The 24,581-nt window shown below is 29.0% G+C and overlaps 1 protein-coding gene across 1 annotated transcript in view; it reads left to right on the top strand.

Annotated features, from left to right (window-relative positions):
• Positions 1 to 20,103, top strand: part of LOC106687239 (uncharacterized) — a gene marked incomplete in the record, with an annotated part of 403,205 nt that extends 383,102 nt beyond the window's left edge. The window contains 5 exon segments of the mRNA XM_067045014.1: positions 3,703 to 3,947; positions 6,772 to 8,222; positions 11,827 to 11,938; positions 12,363 to 12,457; positions 13,452 to 20,103. Of these exon segments, the coding sequence (XP_066901115.1) occupies positions 3,703 to 3,947; positions 6,772 to 8,222; positions 11,827 to 11,938; positions 12,363 to 12,457; positions 13,452 to 13,668 (2,120 nt within the window).
• Between the last annotated feature and the right edge of the window lie 4,478 nt (positions 20,104 to 24,581).

The raw sequence follows: 24,581 nt of genomic DNA, 5'->3' as shown, positions 1-24,581 counted from the left end.
TTTTGTTGATTATTTTGGATAAATAAAGTTTAGCAATCATTATACAAATATTTTTTACTATAATAAATTAGTTTTCACTTAGTAACTAACATTGATTCTCATCTTTAAATAACAATACTAATGTTAATAATACTTCAGTACATCAATCATCATACTCTATCTGTGCTCAAAAATTAAATTTTATATATATGTGCATATTATAAATTTAGACAGATTTGTCTAGTAGATATTACCCAACCTGACAGATCAAGAATTATTTATTGATGCATTGTGCTACCAACCTATTTTTGCATATTTAATTGTATGTTCACATACAATATACTCAATAGTTGTGTTTAATTAAAATATACGTTAGCAACCTTAGATAACACATTAAAATTATGTCTGACCATAGTTCTATTAAAGTTTTCTTTGAAACAAGTGGAACATAAAAAAAGACATTATAATTTTAATGAGAATTAAAACAAAATCATGGATATGTTACCGATAGATAATTTTTTTTCTAAGCATATCCAACTTTCAAAAGATATTATTTATAACATAAGGCATTTCACACAATTTCAAATTTCCTTCAATTAACAATATTTTATTATTAAAAGGATTTCGGTATTGCTAAGTTATTAGACTATCACTAGTTGTTTTCTTTCCATTATATATTTTACCTATTACCAATGGGTTTTAAATGTATTATGCTTCTACAAAACTTCATTGGTTTTTTTTTTTAATCTAAATCCTAAGTTTTTATTTTTAATATCAATATTAAATTTTATTGCATTACTTATTGAACTGGAATATAACTTAATATTATGAATGTTAATTTTGATATTGTTTAACTAGAAAATATTCTAAACTTTCTCAGATTAATATATGTTTTCATCCAAATCAATGTTATGTATTCCTTTTTTACCAATGTATGCAAGTGTCTGCATATTTCACAGATATCTGATCTGTTATTAACTTCAAGTTAGATGATCACTAATATAGATTTTGTAAGATGTTAAAAAATAAAATGAATTAATAGTTTGTTTGGTTTATCTAGTTTGATCGTAAATTGCATTGAAAAGTTAACCTGTATTATTATTTTTTTTTTATAATCCTTTTTCATTGGAAGTTAATTATTTGACCCCATAGATAATTCAGGATAAGATTCTGGGAAGCAGAATATTTTCATTGCCACCTATACCATCCTATATTAAATTTTTTTTATAAATAATTTATATTGATTTGAAAATGATTTAAAAATTTGTTATATTATTATTATCATTATTCAAACACTTGAGCACTAGCAAAAGAAATCAGCAATTCAAGTATAAATAAATGTGTGTTGGTCCTTAGCCTTGTTTACTGTTGGTAAGTATGACCGCACAACCACCAGCACAGTGTCTTAGTTTCAACCGTGTGTATGTTCTCTTTTGTGCTGCGATTTTCTTTTCTTTTTTAAATATTCCCAGTGTTAATCTATTAAATTCACTGTTTTGTAGTTTCACTTTTGACTGATTACAGTAACAGTCATTGCATCATTTTTCACTGACATTATAGTCTCAAGCATTTAATACAACTATGAAGCACATAGGCCTAAATTTATATTTTATGAGCTAATAATTAATCTCACGTGAATGTCTTGGTTAGTGTTTGTTAGTTTTTCAAAATGTTAAAGAAACTGAAGAAAAAGAACTACAGTCTAATATTAATACAACGATAGAACTCTCTTTTTTATATTTTAATATAAGAGTCAACTAATTAAAATAGTTTCTTTACTTTTTGTTCCACCATTACACCTCCCTTTCCCCAATATGTTCTTCTCAGTTTTGAATGAATGACAGTAAAAAATTAGAAGTTGTTCTCAACTTCTAGTTTTGTTGTTCTTAAGTTGAAGTTGTTCTCAACTTAGCCCTGATGAAGCCCTGCAAAGTGGGGCGAAACGTTGGAAAATAAATAGTTGTAAACTATTTTTGTTTCACTATTGACCGCAAACCTGACCATCTCCCGATATATATATTTATATTGTAGTAATATCATAATACTTTCTGATGTAGAAAAATAATACTATAAAAAAGAAAAAAAAATGTTTAGTTTTAAAAAAGTTCGCTTATATATTTATATATTAATTATTTAGCTGGCCAAAAAAATTTTTCTGGTAATTTTAAATCTATTCTAAGGTCATTCTTACTATCCATTACCAGAACAGTGATAAATTAAATTAATTATTTTTTTCTAAAATTATATTTATTTCTGTTGTTATAGTGTTATTCTTGGAATTGAAAGTTGGATATACTGTAAAAACAACAGTTACATGGTCTGCACTCTATGTACACTATTTAATTATCTTATGTTGTGTATCATATATTAAAACATTTCATTTTGTACTTACAACCAATGGTAATTCATTTTTTAAAAATGAATACACACATACACACATGTCCATAATTTTTCTTATTTATATTAGACTAATGTTTACAAAATGTGGAAAAAATCTGACAAATAATAATAATTGTTTTATTAAAATTCTCTTTCCTTTTTCCAGTAAAAATGGGAAACTTTCAGGTTTCTACATCACTCAATTTGGGAAATTAGAAGAAGAAGAAATTCCATTAATTTACACTTACAAAAATTCAATTTTTAATTTACTTTTTCTTTTCTTCTGGTATAAACTTTTTGAAATTTTTCAGAAGCTTGATAGAAATAATACCAAAATCTTCCTGTTGGTTTCTAACCAATTATATTGGTCTTTTATTAAGCTATTTTTTATATATATAATTTTTTTTTTTTTTTTATGGTAAATTTGTTTTTTAAAGCTTTAACTTATCAAAGTAGTAATTTCAAAATAATGAAACAATCACTTATGCCCATTGTTACAAAGTTGGTGATTTATAACTTACTACAAACTGCTGTTATTCTATGAATTTTTTGTTTTAAGTATTTGTTAGTATTAATGTATTATGATTTATTACACTTGAAGTTATTTCAAAGTAAAAATTATTCTAAAATCCAACAAGCTTTGATCATTTTGAAAGTTTCCCATTTTAGAGTTAATTATTTAATTTAACATTTCATCTATTGTTAGAGTAAAAAAAGGTTTCAACTAAATTCATTTTCTTAAAAACTTATCATTTGAGTATTGAACAAAAAATATAATTATATTTTTTATATTGATTTATATCAATTTTAGGGCCAAAATTGCGTGTAATATTGTTATTTATTAAATAGCAATAAAAATTGGCATATAAATATTGAATCAATATAATTTTCTTTCGTTCACTTGGCTTTTGAATGCAATATGTTAAAAATATTTTAAATCTGGCATAGTGGTATAAATAAATTTAAATAATGCTTATAGTTGTAATTATATTCTTCAAAAGTAATCCAGTAGTTTACGATTTCAAGATTTAAATTTTATATCTTTAAATTATTATAAACAGTTTTATCTATAAAAAAATATTTACTATTTCCTTATCTTATGTAATTAAATTTGATAATTAAGATTTTTAGATACTTGATTGTCTAAATGACAGTAGACATATTATGTTTTTTATATAATATTCTAATGTTTCCTTTGAAATCTCTATGTATCATTATCAATAATAAGATCAATCTTTATTTAAGATTTTCGTCACAACTACTGTTTCTATGAATTCATTATCTATTTTTGTTACGATTACATTACGCTAGTTTTTAATTATATTTAATTATTTGACTATGCAGTGGGAGCTGGTGAAGGTCGGAAGGGGAGAAAGACAGCATCTGCTGATTCAATCCTTGCAATGTTCCGCAACTTCTCTGGTGTCACAGGCACAGTTCCAGCAGCTTCTCCCTCAACAACACCTACTGGTTCAACACCCAGGGATGAGGTTGCTGGCAGTGATGATAGCTCAACAAACACCCCTCTTTCATCTTCTAGTGGCATAGCAGATTCACCACCCCTCTTCACGAAAAAAACCACTATTCAAGTATTTCAATCTTTACTTCATATCCAATGATAAATTAGAGTGATAAAAATCTTTTTCCAAATCATTTCATACAAATTTTAAGTTAATTCTGAATACATTTCATAAAATGTGAATAGTTTTTCTATAATAATAATAATAATAATACTTTATTTATTCTGGGACTCCCTTTAGAATAATACAAAGAAATCAACAGATGAGGGCTGAGAAGCCTCAGAGATACTTAAACAAAAAATACAAAGAAATATAAACAGTCATTATAAAAAATTATTATAAGTTACTTTCTCACTTTTATCAGTTGAACAATAAAAAAAATGTCTAAATAAAAAAGAGAAAAGAGGTGGTTAGAGGTGGAATATCAGTGAAATCCTCCTACAAAAGATATATCCTTTTTTTATGCCCCCCCCCCTCACCACTGCATAAACCTAAATTAATTACTATTAATAATTAATAAATTTAATTATTCATTATTTTTTATAATAATCTTGAAAAGTAGTTGATAAATGTGATATTTTGTCAATTGATAACTTATCAAATAACATGCTGTTTGTTTGATTTGCAAAATTTAAAGAAAAAATCAGTGGATACGAAACTATACATTTATATACAGTCCCAGTCCTTCTATCAATAGTAAAAATGGGAAGAGGAGGGAAGAGAAGGAAATTGAAATAAGATAAGAAACATGACCAAAATGAAGAATCATGTGGAAGGCTGTGCCAGCCTCGTAATAGTGGTGGATGATGATGAAATTGAGTATAGGTCGTACCCTAGACCTCGAGCACCCTCATAAGAGGCTCCATGGACAGAGCTAAGTCTATCAACTCTAACCTTTCAGCCTATTTAACTTTATGAGAAAGTCAGACCAGGTGCAGAGGGAACATTCATTGCTCTTAGGATTAGAGGAGCCTTTTATGCAACCCCTCACCTGGACTTCTTCAGGAACAGGGTGACTGGAACAGAGACTCTATGCAGGACCAAGGGTGTATTCTGGGGTATCAGATACCCTGTTATGACCATTTATAAAGGAGTACTGGGTATCTTGATGTATGCATTTTCTACATGGTGAAGAAACACAAGCAGTGTCAAAGAGGAGACTGTCTCTGCTAAGGTTCACAAAGACATGTATGAAGGTTGAATATATGTAGACATACATATGAAGACATGAACTGGACAAAACAGTTCCCTTCTGTATCTCATCCTCAAGAATCATGCTCTTAAGAACGGTATGAAAAGGTAGGAGCTAGTACATGATCAATGATATCTCCATTCAACAGAAGAAGTTGATGAAGGAAGATTTCATAAAAAAATGAAACAGATGGTGGAACTAAGAAAAACAACTCTTTGAAGAAATTCTTTACCTCTGTCGAGTAGAGTTTGAAGACAAAATGGGGCTCCCTAGACCGCTGATCTTAAGAGAGCACAGAGAGTCTTGGGAAAGGCCATAGAAAAAGATTTGACCTCAGTACCCTTGTGAAGTCCTAGAAACAGTAGAACGTAGTAGACAGCACTGCCATGGAAGGACCCTGAGTCAGATTTTAAGAACCATTGTGATCTTCATCCTTATCAAGTCGAACTTCCCCAATGAGTCCTACGTACTTCATCTTAAAAAAGGGTTGTCCACCCAATATTGGCAAACTACCAGCAGAAGAAGTAAACATGCAGGAATAAACAGACAGAACATATCATGAGGGTTAGATCAGACTGGCATAGTGATTGGAACAGTGACTGATGCAGTTAACCTGGAGGGCTGGTCCAGTTACTGAATGAAGGCTAGCCACATAGTCCGGCAATAGATAAGGTACAGCCCAAATAGTAAGGTGGGCTATTGTGCATCAGGCTGCACCATAGATAACCTTATATTGTTACATTGTACCCATGATTACAATTGTTTCAGAAAGCAACTACCTATAATAAGAAAGATAGAAAAAAAGTTAAGTTAATGGGCAAGAGTTACCTCCGTATTCTCCTACTAATGCCCTACTGCTGCTGAAAATTAAGTGTGCCAACATTGGCTGGTAGGGTTAAGGTTTAGATGTAAAAAATAAAGTTAACAAATTTTCTAGTGAAATAAGAAAAATAATTACCTCAGGAATCGTAAATCTTGATAGGTTTGCCCATTATTCTTTCACTCGACAGACTATAGATAGTTACATATTCTTAGTTTTTATGCACAATATTAATACAGTATAACTTTATTATAATGCTTTCATAGGGTCCAAAGAAAAGAGCTCTATTACCAGGAAGTCATTAAAAAATACCGACTTGAATTAGTTGTTTATTTAATGTAAACTTTTTTTAAAAAATTGTTGATGAGTCCTAGTTAGCAACCATCATTTTAATTTTTTCCCTACTGAAGCAACTAAATGAAAAATTGGTTTCTTACCTAAAACTGATAAGCTTTCTTATCTATGGAGAAATCTTATCCAAGCAACAACGAAAAATTCCTGGGAATTACATACCTGTTCCCTATTTAAAATTTTTAAACATGTCTCATATTTGTAGAAAAAAACGTTATACATGTGAAAAATATTAAAGAAAACTTCATTCAGAACATTATAACTGGACAATTGGATCATTAAAATGAATCAAGTTTGATGGAACAACTATCCACTATAACTAGAATTGAGGAAAAATTATAGCCAGGAAATCATTAGTAAAAGAAGTGTTATAGCAAAGTTGTACTGAACCTAGTAAATTTAAAATTTATATTGCCTGTTATTGTTACACATTGATTAATATATTGTCAAAATTATTAATCAGTGTTACTTTCTGAAATTACTTGTTATTTAATATAACTGATTAATATTAAGTATATTGTTTGTTTTAGGTCTCGGTGCTAGATCCATTAAGCGCACAAAAAACCAGTAACAGCCTGCAACCTTGCAGTCTTTTGCAACCACCTACTATCCTCCTGGAAGTTCCAAACAAGTGCCTCTCACCCATTCGGGAACTTCCCACTCCTATTCCTTCTCCTGCATTAACTCCAGTTATGGCAAGACACAATCCCATGGCTCTTCTTTCACCATTGCCTTATAAGGGGCAGCAATCACTTAAACTGGATTTGAATAGAAAAGAAGACGATAATGGAATTGTTATACCTGTTGTTCGAGTGGAGGCAGCTTCTCCAGGTCCTGGATCACCACCTCCACATCGCTCCCATAAACCCTATCTTAAAGACTTGGATAAGCCAAATTCCTTGGATCTCCCTTGTCCTCCTCCTATCATTACAGTTACTTGTAGCATGACTGAAGGAGAGTCAGATGCAGACTCACCTGCTGCAATAAAAACAAATTCTGCTGGTATGTGCTACCTTAGTCCATTTTCCATGTGTACCAGAAATGATAGAACTACTTCTGAGTCCAATCTTAGTTCTTCTGGATACAGTTCAATGGCAAGTCCAGGCCCTTCGAGATGTGGATCTAGTAATCCTCTATGTCCAACAGATGTGGAAGATAATCATCACATTCCTCGTAGACCTTCACCTCTTCTGAGAGCTCCATCCTGTGAAGAAAAGGTAGTTCACCGAGGGAGATCAGATTCTGAAACAATGTCTGATGATCCACAGTTGGAATCAAATGACGAAGGGTTTGGAACAGACCAATTAGAAGAGAAAATAGAAGAAGGTGAGCTTAAAAGTGCTAAGGAATTAGAAGTCTTTCTTGAAGATTGTAATGAAAGAGCGAAATTAACTGGCTTGCCGCCACCTGGAAATGTCAAACATTGCAGTAGTTTTGATACAGGTTTAGAAAATTGTAAACCAAAAATAAGAGTAAAACATTGTACTAGTGTTGAAGCTGGTTTAGATTGCTTTAGAATTACTCCTCCTCCTGTAAGACATTGTGGAAGCGCTGATGATAGTTTAAATAAGAAAGTTTTATTGCAACTTCCTTCGATAGTTGTAGATGGTGATTTATGTGGTGATAAGCATATTAGTCCAGTCAGTTCAAGGAGTGAAAGTCCTCTTAGTGACAAAACTGGATTAGGTAGATTTTCTCCAATGTTTTATGGACGAATGACAGATTCAGATGGATTGTATGACTGTGGTGCGAGTTCTGATTGTTGTAAAAAAAAAAATTCGAGTCGCAGGAGGGAAAGAAGAAGAAGTAAATCTCCAACCAAAATTTCACAGGTTCTCTTAGAAGTTCCAGGAAAAAACGGGGTACATGAAACTGTAGTCAGGGGGACAACAAGAACAAAACCTAGTCCAAAAAGAAGAGTCAGACCACAGTTTCCTTCGTCAACATCATCTTCTTCAGCTGAGAGCCTTAATTCCATTAGGTAAGCTGATAAAAGGTGTTTATCAATAACCACTGTCCAAATAATATCATGAAAATATTAATATTCAATATTTCCACTTTTGAAAACATGTTTTACAAAATTTCTATGCTTCAAAAACTTTACTGTAGTCAGCAAAATTTGTGAAAGCTTCTTGGTGGAGGATGGTAGAGGAGAGTGTGATTGGCCTTGGCCAATAATCTCTAACGTCAGCTGTCTCATCAGGGTTGAGACCTTGCAACAAAAAAGTTCTCCGATCTCTCAATGTTTTATAATTATTTTCTAAAATCGTTTTTTTAGAAGTTAGAGTTGTTTTCATTTTGAAATATCTATAATTAATGATCGCCAATAAGCTTGAAATATACAAAAATTGATGAACATTAGTGATAAAATAATTTGAATTAAAAAATAAATAATAATAATAATGTTAAATGAATGAATATCTTTGGCTTCCAAACTGCCTATACCCTGATGTGATACATATGGTTCGATATATACAAATAATTTAGGAAAGAAAGGTACTACATTGTATTTAAGTAAAAACTTAACATTATAACAACATGTATTTTAATAAATTGTTGTATTTTTGGGAACTTTCCAATATACATGGGTAGACCAATTATTATCTGCAATATAGTTATAAAATTTTATTGCAATCAAATAGGAAGCTCACAAGTACATCATTTTTCAACACAGTATCCTTGCTTTTCAACACACTTGGTCCATCGTTGTACAAGCTTCATGATCCCCTCATAAAAGAAAGTTTTCAGTTGAGCTGCTAGCTCTTTCATTGCTTCCGAGGTAAATCGGCGGCCCCTTAATACCTCTTTGAGTGGACCAAAAAAGTAATAATCAGAAGCGGCAAGTTCGGAACTATATGGAGGATGAGCCAGTACATCAAAATTGAGTTTCTGGAGAGTTTCAGCAGTATGCAGACGGACATTGTCATGCAACAACACAACACCTTATGACAGCAGTCCTCGGTATTTGCTTCGAATCGCAGGCTTTATCGTGGCAGTAAGCATCTCACTGCAACGTACACTGATTATTGTTGTGCCCCTTTCCTCATAATGTTCCAGTACTGGACCTTGTGAGTCCTAAAAAACGTAAGCATCAGTTTTCCTGCGGAAGGTTGGGACTTGAACTATTTCTTGCATGGCAAATTTGCATGTTTCTATTCCATACTCTGCCGTTTACTCTCTGGCTCGTAATGATGGATCCATGTTTCATCACCAGTAATAGTCCTGTTTAAGGAGTTGTCCCACTGGTTACTATAGCGATCCAAATTTTTTTGGCAGGTGTCCAAGGACGTTTGTTTATACAACTTGATTAGTGTGAGTTGTTTTGGGACCCATCTCGCACCAACTTTATGAAACCCAAGTCTGTTGTGGATGATTTCATAGGCAGAACCGTGACTAATTTGTAGACGATGTGCCACTTTGTCAATATTTACTCATCTATCTAAGAGCACCTTTTCACATTAACGCTCAATGTTTTCTTCATTTGTAGCGGTAAATGGTAATCCGGCTTCTTCATCGTGCATAACACTTGTACAACCATTTTTTAATTCATTTGTAGAACGTTGCTCTTCTTTGGTGCAAATAGAAAGCGGAGCAGCCATGATTAACATCATGACAGCAATAACAAAGCTAACCTAGCAACTTGAAACTTGCATAGACATAACAACAAATAAACAAAGCGTGCATCATCAATGCAAAACAACAGTGCTACTCTGTTGTATTGACTTACCCTTGTATTCATTATACATATCAGATTCTGCTAAAAATTAAATGATACAAAAGATTGAAAGAATAAAATAAATTTCTTATGAGTCGTGAATTTTGTTATGGTATTATTTCTTTTTAAATCAGCAGGGTGATTTACTTTTCATCATAAACAAAGGGATATTATAAATGCATTTATCTGTGACACGCAACAATTACATGTTGGGTATTATATAGTTAGAGGAACTGGTTAGCTTCATATTTGGCTACACTGGTCTTCTAATTGCCTCAAACCAGTAGCTATCACAAATCTTGCTGACTATAGTTACCTTCAAGTTACAAAGGAACTTAAAAATATTGTTTACTTTTGATATTGGAAATTAAATTAAGTACAATACCTAGTTTCAATACTTATAGTTGGATAGTCTCAATTAAAATTTAGAATAACAATTTTTAATGTAGTATTCCATTATGTGTTTATTTTTACCTTTCTAATAAATTCTTCCTAATTTTGTTTCTCTATTCCAGTTAATCCTTAATGATTTCATTATGTAAGAAAATTTCCCAATACTTAAAAAATTAAAAAACAATCTCAGTATCGTATTGATTTAATGATCAAATAATTGATTCTCTAATTAAAACTTTACAAATTCCACATGCTTAGGAGGCAGATAATACAAAATTATGCCTGAACTTTGAAAGGGAATAAAGAAAAGACTAATTCTTAAAAATTATACAGCTTAATAATCCAATAATTTATTAAATAGAAACTGGATATCTTCTTTTTTTTTCATATTTTTTTTTTTTTTTTTATATTTCTGGGAAAAAATTGAGGTAGAAAACCATGGATTCCTGTTCAGCACCCTCGAAATAAAACTACAAAGTAACATAAATCTCTCCAATCTTTCCAGGCCAAAATCTCCAATATCTGATCATTTTTTTTTTTTTTCAGTTTGTCTGGTGTTTTGTTAAATTTACCAATTATTGCTAGAATAGAAGACTTGGCAGAAGTAAAGCATTCTTTTTCTAATTCTTAATTGGTTCAAATAATAATTGACTAAGGATATTACATTTCTATAGTGGAAAGTTATATTTTGTGGATTTAGGGAGGGTTTTACAACAAAAGACAAAGAATGTGTTGCTTAAATGGATGCCAATGGCAGACAGGCCTCAAACAAAGGAAAACAACATGGTTGTCCCATTGTCCGATGCAATGTTGCCATACATGCAACAGTGATACTTTATTCATAATTGTATTTACAAATTGTTTAGGTTACAAACAAACAATTTTAACTATAAATCAAATAATAAAACTTATTGTCTACAATAAAACTATAGCTACAATATATAATGTAGCTAATTATCTGAATGAAATGTACAAATACAAAATTTAGGGCCCATACATGACTGGAAAGTTTGATTTATTTTTTCTTCCTTTTTTTAGCACCCTATTTCGCATCTTTTTATAGTATTACAATTTGATATAAGAAAGAAATGTTTTTTTAGCCAATCCTAATGTATCTACATATGATTAAGTTGTTCTCACATTCTCCTAAGATATTGGTTGTAAAAATATTTTGAAAAGTAGCTGTAGCACTCTCTTCACTTCTTTATCTCTGAACTTTAATAACTCTGGGCCTTCAATACTTTGCATGTAGCCCTCCAAAGTTTTATTCTATAGCAACTTTGTCCTCTTTCTCCCATGAGATGTCACCAAGTCTGTAAGATGTTCATACATTATAGATGCTTTATATTCACATTAAAATTCAATCTTAGTTTTAGGTAACATTTGTGAAAGTCATAACATTCTAGAAAACATAAATTGAAGTTATTTATATTGATTAGTTTCTTGGTAATAAACATTTACAGGATTCTCTTTTCAGGGATGTAACTATTTGCCTAAGTCCAGAAAAACGATCTGAGAGACTGAGCGGAGACAATCATTGGTCTGGAACAATGGAGAGACAAGAACAGGAATCAGGAGATGAAGGGGAGGTAATATGTTAATTAAATTGCTGTATAGTCTTAAAACTATATTTAATATTACTGAATAATTTATAAAAAAATTAATGAAAAGAAACACGAAACCAGTATCTTAATACACTTTTTTTCTCATTAGTTATACTGAGTAAGTTTTTATTATTAAATTAATCATCATTATTGGATTATGAAATACCCTAAACTTGGGAAAAGTGGAAACCAAGAAATAAGTGAGGATTTTATGGAACGAAAGAAATAGTTCCAAGTTTCTCTAACACCATAAGATGGATGAGGAAGAAGCTGTTCTAACCAGAGTGGTGGAGATTCTAACTTTATTTTAAATAAAATTCCAGTTTATTGTTGTATTTGATTAGTCTCCAAAAAATTTTAATTGCAGATTTTAAAACACCTTTTACTGTTTTACTCTTTGTTTCTTTAGGATGTCACGACCCAAATGCTTCCAAATGAAGGAGATTTTGGCATGAAAAGTCAACGAAAAATTAGTAAGATGAGGACTGTTGGACATCAGATAAGGTAAAAATTTTGCAACATAGTTTCTTATTGTTATTATCATCTTGAAAAGATCATTAATTCATTTTATAATTTTTCTGAATTAATCTAAATTATCTTTAGAATTCTTAAGCAGTGCTCACTCCAACATGAATTTTAATTTCTAAAATTTTTACATATAACCTTACATTTTTTTTATTCAAACAGCAAGTAACCATTCTAGAGTAGATGTGTTTTCAAAGTCACTGGTAAATTAGCTTTATGGAAAAAATTTGTTGGCCTTATAAATGAAAAACAAAATATCACTCTTTCCTACTTGTTTCAAATTTCATTCTACCCTATTCCTTAATGAACTTCTTTGCAGCTTTCTCCACCTTTATTTCACCTGACCTGAACCAGGGTTTTCCAATTGAGGAGCTCAAAACAGAACATTGTACGGTATCCCTGTTTGGTTTTTTTTTTTTTTTGTTTTTTTTTTAATTTAAATCATTTCTGACCTTGATAAGGACCAATTTCTCTTTATGCAAATGAGCTTACTTTGGGGATTATTTTCCTACCTTTCATTCATTACAAATAATCTTTTTCATTGGACATGGTGTAAGGAGAATCACAACCTGGTTAAACATGTATCTATTTTGCAGCTTCATCAGTTATTTCCTTTCCCTTTTTATGGTTTACATGAACTAAATTTTGATTAACTGCGAAGAATCCTCTCTCCTTAAATAATAGAGTGTGTTAAATCATCTGTAGGAATTTCATGGAGAACTGAGGACAATATGTTTTTCTGTATACAGTGAGTAGTTTGTAGGAATAATTCGGTTCAAAAATAATAGTGATGATCATTATCCAGTGTGAAGATTTAATTATGGGTTAGTACTGACTTTCCTTACTGTGATTCATAACTCACTGTCATGTTTCTAATCTCAAATTATTTTATAAATATTAAGAGTATTGCAAAAAAGAAGCAGAAACATTATTTTGAAACCTATTTCATACTTAGATTTTTCAAAATTTTCAGGTTCCTACGACGTTTAGAACAAAGCCTTAAAAGGAGTCGTGCCAGAGTTACAAGCCCAGAGAGACCACTGCTACCCAGCAGCAATGAACCTCGTGAACCACGTATAGCTAAGAGGTTATCCTGGCTTAGGGCACGTGGAGTGGTCAGTGATGGAACGCCAACTTCGAATGAATGGGATATGCCAGTTTCATTATCACATAGTGGTCATACAGACTAGTCCTCTCCTTGTCTCACCGCTTCACAATCAATATTATAATTTCTAAAATAGTTTATAGTATTACATTAAAATATATTTAAATTATAAAACAAAAAGGTATAATGATCTATTACATAGTAATGAATATGTTTTTTTCATAACAATGTACAGGTTTTTTGTTTCCTTCTTAGTTAGTGAAAATAATATTAAATTTTTGTAGAATTATAGAAAATAATCCATATTTTACCATACTAATGTAGATTTTGATTGCTAATATCGTTAACCTTTATAGGAATTTGACTATTTTTCTCTTTAAAGCTTGTAAATTTCAAAGGTTAAAAGCCAAGACCTATATACTCTCACTATTACAGTCTTTCTCAATTAGACTCGGTGAATTTAAAAAATAAAACAAATTAATAACTAACATTTTTTTTTCTTCCACTATCTCTTTAGTGCTGTTAGGCATGGAGTAGCCTCAATCCATTTCTTATATGTCTCTCTGTCCAGAGTCATTCTTTGGAGTTGATCTAATGAGCAACAGCGTTCCTTTCCAAGCTTGTCTATATAATCATTGTAGGTAAGCCTTGGCCTACCAGCAGGGCGCTTTCCTATGGGCCTTGCTTCCATCATCCAGCAGGCCTTGCGATCATCGCCCATCCTACAAACATGGCCATACCATTTTAGCTGGCATTCCTCCAGGATTTCAATAACATGCCAAATTATTAAAACATGCCTTCTGTAAAATAATTTTTTCCAATATTGGTATAAAATACTAGGGAAAAAATCATACTTTTTTTGTTTAAATTGTCTACCTTAATTAATCGTTATACTATTTAAAATTTTTATTTTAAAAATAACATCATTACAATTTTATTTTTTATCGAAGCCATTTGGTTGTTATAGATATTTAAATTTACAAATCAGTGTTTTCAAATTGATACTATCCATTTGTTGTTTTTATTTTACTTTTTCTGCTATCCAGGGATGAGTCCATAAGTTGTCTTTAGGAACAAAAAAAACAACTCACTTTATATCATAAATATATATAACATATATTATATAAGGACCTATATTTGATTTAACTTCCTAATTTTTTGTAGTTGAATTAAATAAAGACTTGAATCCTTCTGTTTGAGGTGGAATCCAAACTATGGTTAGCGATGTCTTTCAAGAAAAAACTGCTTAGAAACTTGGGAAAATTGTTCGACTTCAAGTGGGATTTGAACCCAAAAATTTTAGGTTTTAATGTTGGAACAATTGGAAACAAAAATGCACCATATAATTCAAACCACCATACATTATTTCTTTTGTTTAGGGTAAAAATATGGATGATATAATATATAATTATTACAAAAATTTCTTTATTTTTGAGAGGAGAGGTACCCACCTCTCAATCCTGCTACCCCTTCAATTTTCAGGAAACAATCTGTGATAAGGGACGAAACATTATTTTGAATTAATATTAGAATCAAAAACATTATCAATAAATTTTTATTTTTTTTTTTTTATATATATATATAGAATGCTGTATTAGAAGTGATATACTTCTTTGGTATTATTTCTTTATTTTTTAATCTTCAGTATTTTTCTTTTAAATACTGTAAACTTAATAATAATAAATACAATAAATTTCAAGTTTTGACCGCCACCCGGGCTATCTCCCGGCTGATACATAGTTACTATCTATATTCCTTACAATTTTCTTTAGATTTTTATTATGTATTCCTTTGTTATCTCATCCTTTGATTTCAAATTGAACACGTTTTTCCATATTTGTAGTTTTCTGATCTTATTGTTGAACCTAGATTATGTGCTATGAATAAGCTCAAAAAATAAAATTAAGTTTTATCAAAACATTGGATATATAATATTCTGAGAGAAAATACAAACTGTTTTTCTATATCCTTTCTTCAATTATTATTAAATAAATAAGGCAAGCTTTTCTTGAATAAAGACCCATGGAATCCAAACAAATAATCATTTTTGATGAATCTCACATAATTGTATTAAACAAATCAATCATTGCCAATGATAAATAAAATTTAGTTGAAGTAAAGGTATCCATCTTTTTGATAGTTACATTTTTTTTTTCTCTCCTTGAGAATTGAATTTCTATAATACTCCTAATTCTCCAATAATTAGTTTTATGAACTTTTTTAAACTATTCTATTTTTATGTAATACAGGAAGAATAAGTTATCCTACAGGTAACCTTTTTTATTTTTTATTTTACACCCTGCTATTATAACCAGGGTGGGAGAATCAAGTTTTCATTATGTGGGACCATCATGAAATAGTAGTTGACCCCCTGAGACTGTTCAGGCCTTGCAGTTACAAAGTTGCTAAGATAAATGCTTTAACTCCCATGGCTACAGACAGGCATCTTACAGGTTACCATCATATTTTACCCTAGATGAGAGACTGAAAGTTATTTTGTGGGTCCTTCCTCAAAACAAAAGTCAGTTTCTTCCCATCCTCCCTTATGGGTATTTATTTTTTTTTTAGGGTCTCATCAGAGTATCTACATTCAATTACATACTAACAGAACTTTGTAAACTGACCAACATATACTACACACACTAATGAAAATAAAGTTAGTGACTACTGGTTCAAACTATACAGAGAGATAAAAAAAAATTCTTACTCATTATTTCTCCTAGTTTTCAATTAGCTAATCTTCAGTATTATAAATAAAAAGAACAATTATAATAATAAATAGATTTATTTATAAATAATTTCAGTTAATAAATAAATTATATAATAAAATTTGACAATTTGATGGTTATGAAACATTTTAAACCCTTTTTGAGCTTAAATTGTTCTTTTCTTCAAAAATGAATTAGTCAACTCATTTTTTAAACAAAAACAAAAAAATAATGATTCAAATATTACCTTAAACATAACTGAATAGATATCTGGAAAAAATATCACTATTCAATAGTATTTCTTAGTCATCGCAAGATGTATCTGCTATTAAAAATATTTATAATTAGTGGAATAAATTATTATTCCCATAGACTCCACATATGTTCAAAGTTGTGATCAGCAGACACAATCAAACATTTAAATTTCCTTTCGTTTTGTAAATTTTTTCTTTGGCAAATATTTTTTAATGTCTAAGTTACTTATTTAAAATATAAAATCACCCTTTATGAAAACAAATTTTTGTAAGTGAGATAAATCAATTTTTTCAATCTGTATGCCACTTCTGTTTAATGACCTTTTAGAAAATCAAAGTGACTGTTGTGCAGAATATTTTATTTCTGTTACCCTGTGGTTATTAACAATCTCATTAGTAGTTCTGAATGCTAATCACTAAATTCTCAAGTTATACTTAAAGATTAATTAATTTCAAAACTTGGTTTGTTATCAGCAATGTGTCAATTAAAATCAAACAAAAATTGAGGATCAAAAAGTTTCATATTTTTACTGTTTCTTCTTTCACAAAGCATCCCTAAGTAGTAATTAGAGCTAAACTGTTAGCATGTGATATTCAAAACAATCTGTAAATTATTGAAGTATTATTGCCTATAGTATCTTTAGTATTTTAAAAGTTAATTTAATGGGCTGTATTTATTTTTTCAATAATGTTAATACAATATAATTAATAATTCCAAAAATGGTAGGTGTTTTATCCACCATTTCTTTGTTAGGAAGCGGAGAGTGGGAGAATTTTGTCTAATTTAAAGACTGCACTGGTAAGCTAGTGGCTTTTTGACTAGAATAGTATGCATATCTTCAGCTTTTTCTTTCTAACAAGTCTTATATTTAACTAAAATAGATTATGCTTTGAATAGTTATCTGACTAGAGCTCTATGGTAAATGCTGGAATTATACAATCAAACACACAATTTTTATGCAATTGTGACCCCACGAGAAGCAATATTGTGCAATATATTGATAATGTAATGTAAATAATAAAGTATAACTTTAGATTTGTGATCATAAGGCAAGGTTTGTGATAAATAAATTAGTTGGAGGGTACACAGCCATTGTTTATTATGTAATTATGTGCATATAATATTAAGTTATTTATAGGACATTTTGTAAATATTAAGTAAACGTGTATATCTTTAAAAAGTATTATTATAAATAAGCTTAGATTGAGCAAGTTGTTTACGAATTTTTTTAAGAAAATGTGAATTTTTGATGAAATACTTTATATTAAATGGTTCTAATGGAATTTAACAATCCCAACTAAAGATTTTTTTTTCCTGAGTTGCTCATGGTTTTTTGAAATCCTCTCTATTTCTGAAAGAAATGCATGATTTATCTCTAATTCAATTTATATTAATTACTATAATTGAAGCATTCCTAGGAGTAATATATCAGAAAGATTAGGCTATCAACATTTTTAAAATCATGGCTTCAATCAGGATTATAAGTAATTAACAATCTAAGTTTCATGAGGATGTACTAAAATGTTTTACATGATATTCATGAAGCAGTTATAATATTATAATTTATAACTGATTTATTTGAAAATAAAATTCATTAAAAAGTTTAACTAAATGATTAATTCTTTGTTTTTACAGTTTTTATTTTTAAGTTTTAAAATTGTTATTACCTCTTTTGCACACCATTTTACCTCCATATTTAGCAATAAATAACAACAGTTGAGATCAAGAAATTATAGTCATTAAAACAATAGATCCTAAATCTGTAATGCATTGAGATGAAAAATTAAACTACCTGAATAGGTGGGAAATTAGGCAGATAGGAATTTCTTTTTTTTTTAAAAATGCATATCAGACAATAATATGATGGTATAATCTCACAAATATATTGCACCTGCTGGAGGATTAAGGAAAAATTATTGACTTCCTTTTTTTTTTTTTAGAGTAACTGCTATCAATTCATTATGCATTAACATTAACCATTTTGCAACTTGGGGTTCATTTTTATAAAATTTTATACTGAAGAAGTAAAATAAAATTGGACTTGGAAAAATCTGCCCCTATCTCCTCAGAAGAAAGGAATATGAGCACTTAATACTCTCTGTACTATTTGAACTTGCTCAAATAACATTGTTTATAATTAAAAATTAAGAAAGGTTTTGGTTTTAATAACAATTATTAAATAATAAATTTAGTTAAAAGCTTTATATTAGTTCCACTGTAGATACTTTGTAGGTTTGTTCACTGTCTGCACTTTGCATTTTAAGCACTAAGCGATTATGAATCTGTATTAACCATAATTTTATTATAAAAGTGAATGAGAAAACCCTCACCCAATCTATTTCAAAACTTGGAATTGCGTAATAAAAATTCTAAATCATTGTAAATTACTGTATATTGAAATCATGTCCAAATTATCCACTTATTTTTGTTGGTACTGTAGCCTAGAGTTATTGATTTTGGACCAAATCTCCTTTTATAATGTGTATAATAGTCACCAAAGAAACATCCCATGTATAAATAACTTTTTATAATCCTAAAAGAGCAGATGTAATATAGAATTTCAATCATTCTATAAGATAATTTTTTTGTCTCTAAGATTTTGATTAAAAAATCATTGTAATTTTATATCATTGTCATTGTAACTAAAAATACATATAATATAATGCATAATGACTAAAAGGGAAAAAAGATCTTTTAAAAATCAATGACTCTATATTCAACCCAAAATTATTATAATCTTCTATCATTGAAAAATTATTGAAATAAAATTGTTTTATTTTCAAATCACTTGCAAACAATAGAATGTAAAATTAATTTTAAAGTGAATCTTTATATTACATCCCATTCTTAAAAATATCACCATTTTCAAATTATGAAATATTATCTTCCGATTTTTAGTTAAATTTAATTTTTTGTGATAATAAGCCCAAACCTATTTTGTTGACGAAGTAGAAGATAAAAATTAAAACAAATAAAATTTATATTATAGAAATGCTGTGATGTTATCCATCAAGATTAGACAATTATTTTTATTCATTTAAAGCTCACTTCACTACAGTTGATAATGAGAAGAGGGAGTGTAATATTTAATAATGACTTTTTTCGGTGAACAATTACTATTATGGTCGAATTGTAAATACTTCTGAAATCCAATACATTTGTACGAATACAAATTTTTATCTTCTACTTTGACTATCTAAGCTTATTGTTTTGTGATATATATTTTTTCTATTCTGTACATATATGTGCTTACAAAAAAAGTTATAAATGCTTCTCTATTTTTTGAGATAATAAAAGTTATAACATGTTTCTCTAGTTTTTTTGTAAAGCAATTGCTTGAATGTTTTTTATATCTTGGCTCTATTTTTATACAGGTTTATATAAACTGTTTCTCCTTTGTTGGATTATATACTTAAAAAAGAATAATGAATGGTCCAAACTTTGTGAAAACTTTACGGGTAAGGGAATTATCTCAGAAGTTTTCTGAATAATTATTGATTACTATTGGCACAATTTCTCAGTGTAGATTTTTTTAGTGTTTAATAATTAAAATAAATTTTTTTCTTAAGAAAGCAACTTTTATTTTCCTTCTTGTTCATTCCTTATATGTGGTTTCATCATAGGAAATTTATTTTTTACTTTGGTTTTATTTTTGAGTAATTTTAATTAAATAAAAGTAAATTAATTGAGAAAACTAATTAATTATATATATATATAAGATTCGTCTCAAAATACCTATCTGATTAGAAAACAGAGCATAAAGCTACTATACTTCATTTTTTTAAAAATCATGTCTTATCAAAGAGTGTGACATTTGGAAGTCAGATAACTTGTGTTTCATTAATTTATCTTGCATATTTAAGAGTTTGATTCAAGAGTTTTAATTTCCTTTTTTATATTTGTTCCAATTTTCATAAGACTTAAGTGAGATCTTTCATTCTTTAGAGGGAGGAAAAGAAGCAAATAATAAATTTAATTTAATGACTGCTAAGCAATCATTCAAAGCACTAAGTCATTTCAAGAGAAAAAAATCATTTGTATTGCATTAGTAACTAAAACATAAGATTTTCAGGGATCAATCATTGTAAATAAAGCACAAACAGAAATATAAAGTTTTAGAAACATAAGGAGAAAAACGTAAATCAGTAGCTAGAAATACTGAAGGGCATGAGATAATAGGGAAGGTCAATAAAGAAAAATAATGAATGAATGTTTTATCAACCTTGACTTATTCTCAGTAAACATATTATTGCTTTATAATACATTGTCAACCATGCAAAACTATTATATAAATTAGTAATGTTATATTTTTTTATAATATATAATATACAAAACTATAATATACAAAACCATAATATACATAACTATTATATAAATTAGTAATGTTATATTTTTTTAATAATCTTAACTCTATCAACATTCTTTGGTAATATAAATTTGAAAATGTGCAATACTACCAAAACAGTTAGATAGAAACTCAAGTAAAAATTGTTTTTCACCAATTTAATAAAATCCAAAGTTCACCATGATAAAAAATACATCATTGGTAACCAAATTATTTCCTGAACTTAGATTTATTTTAATAATACATTCATCTTTTAATCATTTTAGAGCCAAAGCCATTTCATGTTTTTAACCTTATCCCCTCCCCCTCCCCTTGGTCACCAATGAAGTTTATTTTCTTATACAAAAATAGCATTTCTGTATTTAAAATACTTTAATTTTTTAATATTAAATATTAATATTAATGCCCGCAATATAATAAAAAATTTTATTTCAAAAAACATTTTTGGATTGTAAAAGTTATGAACAGAAGATAATTTGCTTCACTAATGTCGAGGCTTCACAAACATTGCTATAAATTTTGTTTAAAATCACTTATTTTCAATACTTTCTAAATAATTTGCATTCAACAGGGTAAAACTCTATTTGTATTCAACTTTAAAGAAATTTTATTATAATTTATAGTTTTAAATTTTATTTGTTAAAAGTAATTTGACGAAAATTTACATATTTAAATTTTAAAATTAAAAACAATACTTGAATGAAAGGAAATATTAAATAATTATTGACTTAACTTTCTTTATAGCATAAATTAATGAAATGACGTATGTTCTCAATGTAGTTTTACAGATTCTTATATTTTTTAAAAGGTGACAATTGATGAATATTTTTACTGCAATATTAAAAAATATTGAAGAAGGAAAAAATATAATAGTGAATTATTATTGACTTACCTTTATTTATAAGATAAATAAAAGAAACAACACTTGTTCTAGACTTCTAAAACATCTCCTCTGGCTGGAGTCAAAAAAGGGGAGAGGATTTTTAAGATCCTATCTAAATACACAGGTAGCAGGTCAAAGAATTTTTGATGTTAGGGTCAGAGCAAGAGAACAAATGTCCAAGCATTTAATATTCATTAAATTAATTTAAAAAATAAACAAAAATTTAAATATTAATTAGCTATAAAAACCACACCAGTGAAAGTGAGAAAAATTAAAGTAATCCTTTAAGGTTACTTTTTATTTTTTTTATCCTAATTAAGGAAGATAAGACTAAATAACAGGTATAGTACCTATGCACTACCCCTAATTTATTGCTTATTTTTACTCAATGTTTAGAGTTAATTGATATAAGCATTATAAGGAAAATAAATTAAATCTTAAAAAAACTTTACAGACGTAAAATAACAAGAGGGATCCAGAGGAAACCCATCCAGCATTGGCCAAAAATTAACTAAATTAATAAAATAACCTATTGTTACTTATATTAAGTTTATTTATTAATTATTCATTTACAAATATGCATTGTATCCATGACAATTTAGCTTAATTTATTAATTTAGCTATGCTGTAATACCTCATAAATCCCAAAAAGTCAACAATATGATTTTAATACTTCAAAACATAATAAAAAATTAGTCCATTATAAAGACATCTCATCTCAACTATCATTATCTAGGGTTTTTATAAATTTTTTTCTAAATTCAAAAATTCTTTCAAAATTTCCTTAGAATAAAGCACTCGTTTTAATTTTTTTTAATGACATAATCTGTTTCTTTGAGTTAAAAGGTATTACAGATTAAGCAGCATTTATTTTTATCTGTAGCTATTTTTTTTCTCAACTTTGACTCTACACATGGTTTCGGTGGAAAAAAAAAATCAATATAAACCATATGATGCATACTTTTACAAATAGCCCACACTAATTCAATAGAGAAATTTAAAGAAATATGTAATCGCATAATTATATCTGTTTTTATGGGAATAGTAACAAAATACAAGGCTTGGCGTCTACCCTTAAAGAAGATTAATATATTTACTATCCAGAAAGCCTCTTTTTATAATTCAAACGATTAAAGGATGCTGAACCATCCCTTCAATTTTAGGGGAAAAGGATAATTTAGGAGATGGCGAAGGAAGATTTTATGAAAAAATAGTGAATAAAAGTGTGGCAATCCTGGCCACAGCAATGACTTCATCACAAGATCATGTAGCAATCTTGGCACAAAAAGAGCCAAATAAAAAAATTATAAGCTATTATACAATAAAATAATTATAAAAATATATATTTCATAAATTTGCGGTTTTAAATGAAGGGGTGTAACAGATTTCCTCCCTTGGGTATCAATCATAAATTAAAATATTTATGTCATTAAATCTGAGATAACAGGATGCCTTCTCTTATTGACTTCTCAATTCAAAATGGACTATTGCCCTCTTTGTGGTATCCAACTTGATATAAATCAAATGAAAACAGAACTTATATAAGCTACAAACAAGCTTTATGAAACCAGGGTAATGCCGTAGGGCCTCCCAAAACATAAAGTTATTATTATTATTATTGGCGTGACAGACCGTGGAGGTCCAAGGCCACACGCAATGAACTTAGGAAATACATTTCATTATAGAAATACGTTTCATGACATGGTTTTCATAGGGTGGGTTCGTAACTCCCACGCCTATTTTGGTGAGTACCATCCATTGGCTAATGAGCCTCACAAATGCCCTGGGGGAGGATGTGAGTCAGTATTGTATAATTATATACTTGAAAATCCCAGATAGGGACGGGTTGGCAGACAGGCATGTTACCACACTGCTACCGCCAGCCCCACCCAAAACATGAAATAAAAAATGAATATTTTATTTTGATATGTAATCATGATATTTTGCTTTTTTTACTGTATTTTTAAATATATTCCGGAAGGTTGTAGTTTATCAGTTTGTATGTGCAATTTAAAATAAATTGTTTAAATAAATGCTAATGTTAGTTTACAATGATTCATGGGAGAGAAAGTTCCAGAAAAATATGTTTCATTTATCCAGGGGGGCCTAATTGGCTTCCTTGACCCATGGCACTTAATTAATTAAATACCTAGTTACACCCCTAGATCTTATGGATTTATAATCAAACCAAATCATCCACTTTTATTCTATGTTCTCTAAATAATCTAACTAGCATTTAAGTCATAACAGTTAAAGCAAAGTTTCGCTAATGATTAGATAGTAAAAATAAAAAATGAGGTACCATCAACCCAAACTAACGTAATAACAACCAAGCAGCTCCTGTGGCTCTCCTCGCAGAGTATTAATTTAAAATCAATGAAAAATTTGATCATGGAGGCTATATTCCATCCTCCATTGAATGTTAATTAAAATTTACAATTCCTAAACTTAATACATAAAAAATGAATTTATAAAAATAAAACTCCTTTTTATGAATCAAACGAAATATATTTCTATAATTTTAGTAATTATCAAAATTAATGTTTAAAAAAAACATTAATTCATTCATATAGACATTTGTATATATATTTTATGTTTTTACAAGTTACAACCTAGTACAATTATGGTGATAAGTTTATTATTACCACCAAAAAAACAGAAAGATTTATTTTAATAGATGTTGCAAAGAAAAAGGATAGAACTTATTGAAACCATGATAGGATACCTTTTTCGCTACAAACATACAAATATGTTATGATATAAACCTTTCTTTAAAAGTACACATAAATTGTTATACAAAATTAACA

The sequence above is a fragment of the Halyomorpha halys genome, unplaced genomic scaffold (genome assembly GCF_000696795.3).
Source record: "Halyomorpha halys isolate HHAL.00 unplaced genomic scaffold, Hhal_1.1 Scaffold934.1, whole genome shotgun sequence".
Lineage (NCBI taxonomy): Eukaryota > Metazoa > Arthropoda > Insecta > Hemiptera > Pentatomidae > Halyomorpha > Halyomorpha halys.
Note: the sequence above shows the minus strand (reverse complement) of the source record. Positions and strands in the feature narration are given on the sequence as shown.